Here is a 5,305-nt window from a genome sequence, read left to right as displayed (position 1 = left end):
CATGCCACCCTATCATGTTACACGCAGCCCATTTCATGCATTTACATTATCTGACTAGACCCTGTAGGCATATGAATTTTTACCTCTTTAAGTAATGAGGAACCAGTAAAGGAGACCATAGTCTTAAACCCTGAGAGTCATAAAGTATTTAAGATGAGATACAAGATTCCAGGAATAGAAGTTATTAGTTAGAAAGGAGAATACAGTAATTATTCGTGATTCTAACTTTATTTGGAGCACAGAAGTCACCAAACACTATGGCTAGACTCATCAGCAGTAAAACGTGCCAGAATCATTGGCCTACCTCTGAGGCCTGTTTTGTCTGAACCATCATTTAATTTGTGCTTCCCTTTTCCATTCTCTCCATTTTCATCTTTTTCTTCTACAATGGCCTCCATAGGTGTTTTTTCCTTCAACTCCTTGAGCGGAATCCTAGAAATAAGCCACGATGTTTACTGCACTGGGTCTCAATAGGTGAATGTGTGAACTCTCAATGCTGAAAAGCAACCCAGCTAGCTCTCTGGTTCTGAAATATGCCCACTCTGTCGAGGGGACAATTGCTTTGATTTGCTGAGGCTCTGATGAAGCTCTTACAAAGCTCTTATGAAGGTAAATTGAGGGATTTAAGCTTTGGGGTTTGGTCTCAGTTTGAATCTGTCTTTTTTGGTTCTGTAAGCAGATGCATAGCGGTGACAGTGAAAGCTGGCTGGTGGATGGCTTGAAAGCAAAGACTCACAGCCTGGTAGGCAGACAGAAATATTCCCAGAAATAGCTGCTTCTTCCCTCCTTCTTTCTCCTCCCCACATCTCCATCCTTTCCCCAGGCGAAAGTGAGGGGCTCGCAGAGGCACAATGGGGGAATGGATGTGTTCAGTTGGTGCATGTAGTTGTAGGTTTTCTGTGGTCTCAAGTATGGAGTGCTGGGTTAGAGCTGTCAGCAGGAGAGAGGGGAGTAGAGGAGGGATGGTACTTCTAGTAAATGCAGGGACTAAACCTCACATGAAGAAAACATGTACCACTATTTTGAGCATTTGAGTCGTCATGTCCACTTCAAGGCTCTCTAGTTGACAAGAGCCCTCATCTCTGTTCTTGACCCACTGCCATTATTTCCCTCCTGGAATGCTTAAGACAAATTATGTCCAAGGGGGCAGCCAAATTTCCTTTCCAAAATCCAATCACAATAAAATAATTCTGAATCCAGTGATTTATTTTTAATGAGTAAGGCAACATGGTACAATGGAAAGGAGAATGGAACAGTCAGGAGCTATGGTTTCATTTCTAGCTTGGCCACTCAGTGGTCTGTCCATTTCATCTACAAAATTAGGGGTCTACATTAACTAAGCTCTAATGTTTATTCTGACCCTCACACTGATTTTGCTGAGGTATATGTCATATAGTCTTTCCAAGAGGAAGGGAAGTTCCAAACCCATTGTTCCAAACCGACTAATACAGGAGGATGTCACAGACTCAAAAACCATGAGGAAATAGTACTCTGGGAAGCTGGTTGTTAGGTCCCAGACTTCCTCCACCTGAAATGCATAATAGTTAATGGCACAGCAATCAAGATTAAGAACCTGATTAAGGGCACACACTGAGTAAGTGATGGCCAGACTGGGGCAAAATCGCAAGTCTCCTGACTCCTATTCCAGTGTTCTTAATACTGCATTGTGTTGTTCCACTTTTTCAAAGAAAAAATGAATTAAAATTACAATTAATTTTACATCTCTATAAAATGGATAAAATTAAATACACATCTCAAATAGTGAGATGTAGTGAAGATTAGTACAATAATATCGAGAAAGTGCTTAACAGTATCTGGTATCTACAGTAACTATTCCATAGATTGACAACTACTATCATATTATTATAAGGATCATTATTATAATTGTCAGCAGCCCAGTAAAACCCACTGCACTCTTGGGATAAAGTTGTTCCTTTATTCTACCTTATCTTCCTAACCACTTGAGTGATAAGAATCAGAGCTCAGACAGGAGGTGGGCCAGATTGCAGAAAGAGGAAGCTAGTTCAAAGGAAGTGGTGCAAGGTAGAGCAAAGCCCAGAAGATGAGAAGATTTGCACTAATATTGCAGGGACTAAAATTGATGGGAGGCAGTATCAGAATTTCTAGGGAACTAAGAGTAGTTTTAACAAAGAATCGTCTAAAAGGACCTAGAGGTTATCATGCTACATTAAATAAGCCAGGCAGACAAAGACAATCACTATATCATTTCACTCATATGTGGAACTTAGGAAACAAAACAAATAAAAAAAGAAGAGACAAACAAAAACACAGATTCTTAAATACAGAGGACAAACTGATGGTTTCCAGAGGGAGGTGGATGGGTGGGGGGTGAAATAAAGGGGATTAAGAGTACATTTCTCATGATAAGCACCAAGTAATGTAGAGTGTTGTTGAATTACCCTAAAAAAGGAATAGTCTAATAGGCCATTGTTTTCTAACTTAGCCACTGAAAGTGTATGCCACAAATTCTTCTTTGCTTAAGCACTTAAAGAGAGTACACTAAAGGGAGCATGAGCCAGAAAAGATGAGAAACACTGCCCACTCACATTCATAAATCAACAAGGATTGCTGAGTCTGGAGGAACCTATGGAGCAAAACACTGACCTTGGAAATGTAAGCACACTACTGGATGGCTTCCCTGAGGTCTCGCTGCTGGGCAACATGGAGTCTACAGTGCCAGGCCCTCTGGAGGACAGAGACAGGGAAAGGTTATGCCTAGGGCAGGGCTCTAGGACACACACAAATATAACCTACAGACAGTCTCAGAGGAAAGGCTACCATAATATTCTCTTTCATTGTTGTTATTATTATTATTAATGCTTAAAGTCTAGAGCTGAAAATCCAAAGAGGAATTTATCTCATTTATCACTCTGGATAGTCCCATACCAATTCCACTGATGCTGCCTTTTCTCAAACCATTTTCTTTTTGGAAATTACCTTCAGAGTTGATGGCTTCTTTTACACATGTTTACGAGGAGAGCTGACTTGTTGAGACTATCAGGAAAATAAGCAAGCAGGCCAATTCCACTCTTGACCCAAATAATCTAAAACGGGGTGGTTAAGAGAAGGGCTTTGAAGTCACGTGGATTCATGTTCGCAACCCCACACTGTTAAGTTATGTAGCCTTAGACCCTGGGTATGTGGAGATAACAACAAGATCTAATTCACAGGATTTTTATGAGTTATGTATGTAAGTGGCTGGCACAGATTCAACACTCAACAAATAGCAGCTATTATCATTATTATTACCATATACAGTAATGACATAATTACATTATACTAGTATAGAATAATAATTAAAATTATTTTTGGATTAATGATATGGTTTACAAAAAGCTTTGATGGGCATTTCCAAAAAGAAGTTTTCAATATGGTTCCAGCTAAAGCAGCATCATTGAAATAAGCCGACAGCTTCCCAAGACAGCTGTTCTGCAGGATAGCACTCAGGTGTAAGTTACGGGACATGGGGGGAAAGACAAGCACCCTCACGCCTTGACAGCAATTCCCCAAAATGGATTTTTGATGTTAACAAGCCTTGGATTAACCTAGTGTTCCACGATTCACAGTTCAGGCAGTTAAAGTGGCTCCTTTCTAGCCAGACTTCTCAGATCCTTTAACATGCCAATGTGCTTTCTGATTCTGTCCTGGAGGGTGACACATGCAGTAGCCTTCCATCTGCTTCAGCCTCTAGATCCTTGTTTCATAGAGCATCTATCGGACTACTTCTTCTGGAAGATGCTCCTTCAAAGTTACGTCTCGATGCAGCAGGCCAATTAAAATGCTGTCCTCTCACATAAACACGTTCTTAACCTACAAAGCTCTGGAGAATCCCTGAAGATTAGAGATGGGCCAGCACTTTGGCCTTGCTTCTGCTGTGTTTTCATGGAAAAGGGTAATAGCTGTGGGTTGCCACTTGATAGACACAGGGTTAGTGCCTATCTTTAAAATCCTATATGAAGCCAGGTTGTGGAGAAAACACCAGGAGCTTCATTATGCACAGCTCTTACATCCTCATCCCCAGAGCTCCATGAAAGAAGAAATTAGAGAGTGGAATTTGACCGTGTCTTAGGACTTTCATTTTATAGTCTTTTCACTTAAATATCAGGCTTTTGCTCTATGGGACCCAGGATTTTATAACATCCGGTGATAATAGAATTCATTTGTACCAATTTTGTTCATTCTCAGAGATGCCCCTAAGGCACACTAAGCAACACTTAGACCTGTTGATCAACTCTTTCACTACCTCCTTAACATCTGCTCTGTCCAACCCACTATGAAGGTCATACCAGCTACTGACCAGTTAATAAGGAGGGGGCAATTATGAAATTTCTTCCACAATATGGCAAATTAAAACCTAAAGATACGTTTCCACGACTCTATTTATTGTAGACTATCATTAAAATAAAATACCACAAGGACACCTAGGTAGCTCAGTTAATCATTCAACTCTTGATCTCGGCTCACAGCTTGTGAGATCAAGCCCTGCTCTCGGCTCCATGCTGAGCATGAAACCTGTTTGGGATTCTCTCTCCTGGTCTCTGCCCCTCCGCTCTTTGTGCAGGCTCTCTCTCAAAATAAATAAATAAATAAATAAATAAATAAATAAATAAATAAATAAATAAATAAATGTTATAACCTTCCCCACAAAAGACAGAAAAAAAGAGAGAGAAAGAAAGAAAAAGAGAGAGAGAAAGAAAAAGAAGGAAAGAAAGAAAGAAGAATCATTAGGAAATCTGGTTCTACTACTTATTAGCAGTCTTATTTCAGGCTTCCCACATGATCCCTTCCCACATAATGCCAGTTTTATAATGTTTTCAAAATCAAATAATAGATATGGATGAATTTTTAAACACTATAAAGTACTACAAAGTATTCAGAATTAGAAGAGCTTCTATTATTATTTATATTTTTCCATTGGCATTGACTCAAAACTTGAAGTTTCTTTGCCCTTCTAACCTTTTTGTTAAAGAGTTAATCATCTATAAACAAGCATTTTTTGCCCTTGGGGTAAATGTCATTTAAAATATGTCAACCTCGGGTGCCTGGGTCTCTCTGTCAGTTAAGTGTCTTGTCTCTTGATTTCAAGTAAGGTCACCATCTCACGGTTCATGAGATTGAGCCCCACATCTGGCTGTATGCAGAGCCTACTTGGGATTCTCTCTCACCGTCTCTCTCTCTGCCCCCCTATCTTGCATGCCCATGCTCTTTCACTCAAAATCAAGAAACATTTTAAAAAATAATAAATAAAATGTCAACCTGATTTTTTCTTAATAATGACACATAG

The 5,305-nt window shown here is 39.7% G+C and overlaps 1 protein-coding gene across 1 annotated transcript; it reads right to left on the bottom strand.

The window, feature by feature from the left end:
• Nucleotides 1-209: 209 nt before the first annotated feature.
• On the bottom strand, nt 210-2,700 carry LOC115272205 (coiled-coil domain-containing protein 81-like). The gene is made up of 2 exons (XM_029915277.1): nt 2,626-2,700; nt 210-432 (listed from the first exon to the last, which is right to left on the bottom strand). Exons 1-2 carry the CDS (start codon nt 2,682-2,684, stop codon nt 246-248), a joined length of 246 nt encoding a protein of 81 aa, XP_029771137.1. The 5' UTR covers nt 2,685-2,700; the 3' UTR covers nt 210-245.
• Between the last annotated feature and the right edge of the window lie 2,605 nt (nt 2,701-5,305).

The sequence above is a fragment of the Suricata suricatta genome, chromosome 11 (assembly GCF_006229205.1).
Source record: "Suricata suricatta isolate VVHF042 chromosome 11, meerkat_22Aug2017_6uvM2_HiC, whole genome shotgun sequence".
Classification (NCBI taxonomy): Eukaryota; Metazoa; Chordata; class Mammalia; order Carnivora; family Herpestidae; genus Suricata; species Suricata suricatta.
The sequence above is the reverse complement of the archived record's forward strand: the minus strand, read 5'-3'. Positions and strand labels throughout refer to the sequence as shown.

Excerpts from the sequence above, each read along its gene's own strand:
- LOC115272205 (XM_029915277.1), bottom strand. The coding sequence starts at position 2,684 with ATGTTGCCCAGCAGCGAGACCTCAGGGAAGCCATCCAGTAGTGTGCTT. Across the intron at positions 433-2,625 it reads AGTGTGCTTACATTTCCAAG|GATTCCGCTCAAGGAGTTGA; the intron begins GTCAGTGTTTTG and ends GCTTATTTCTAG.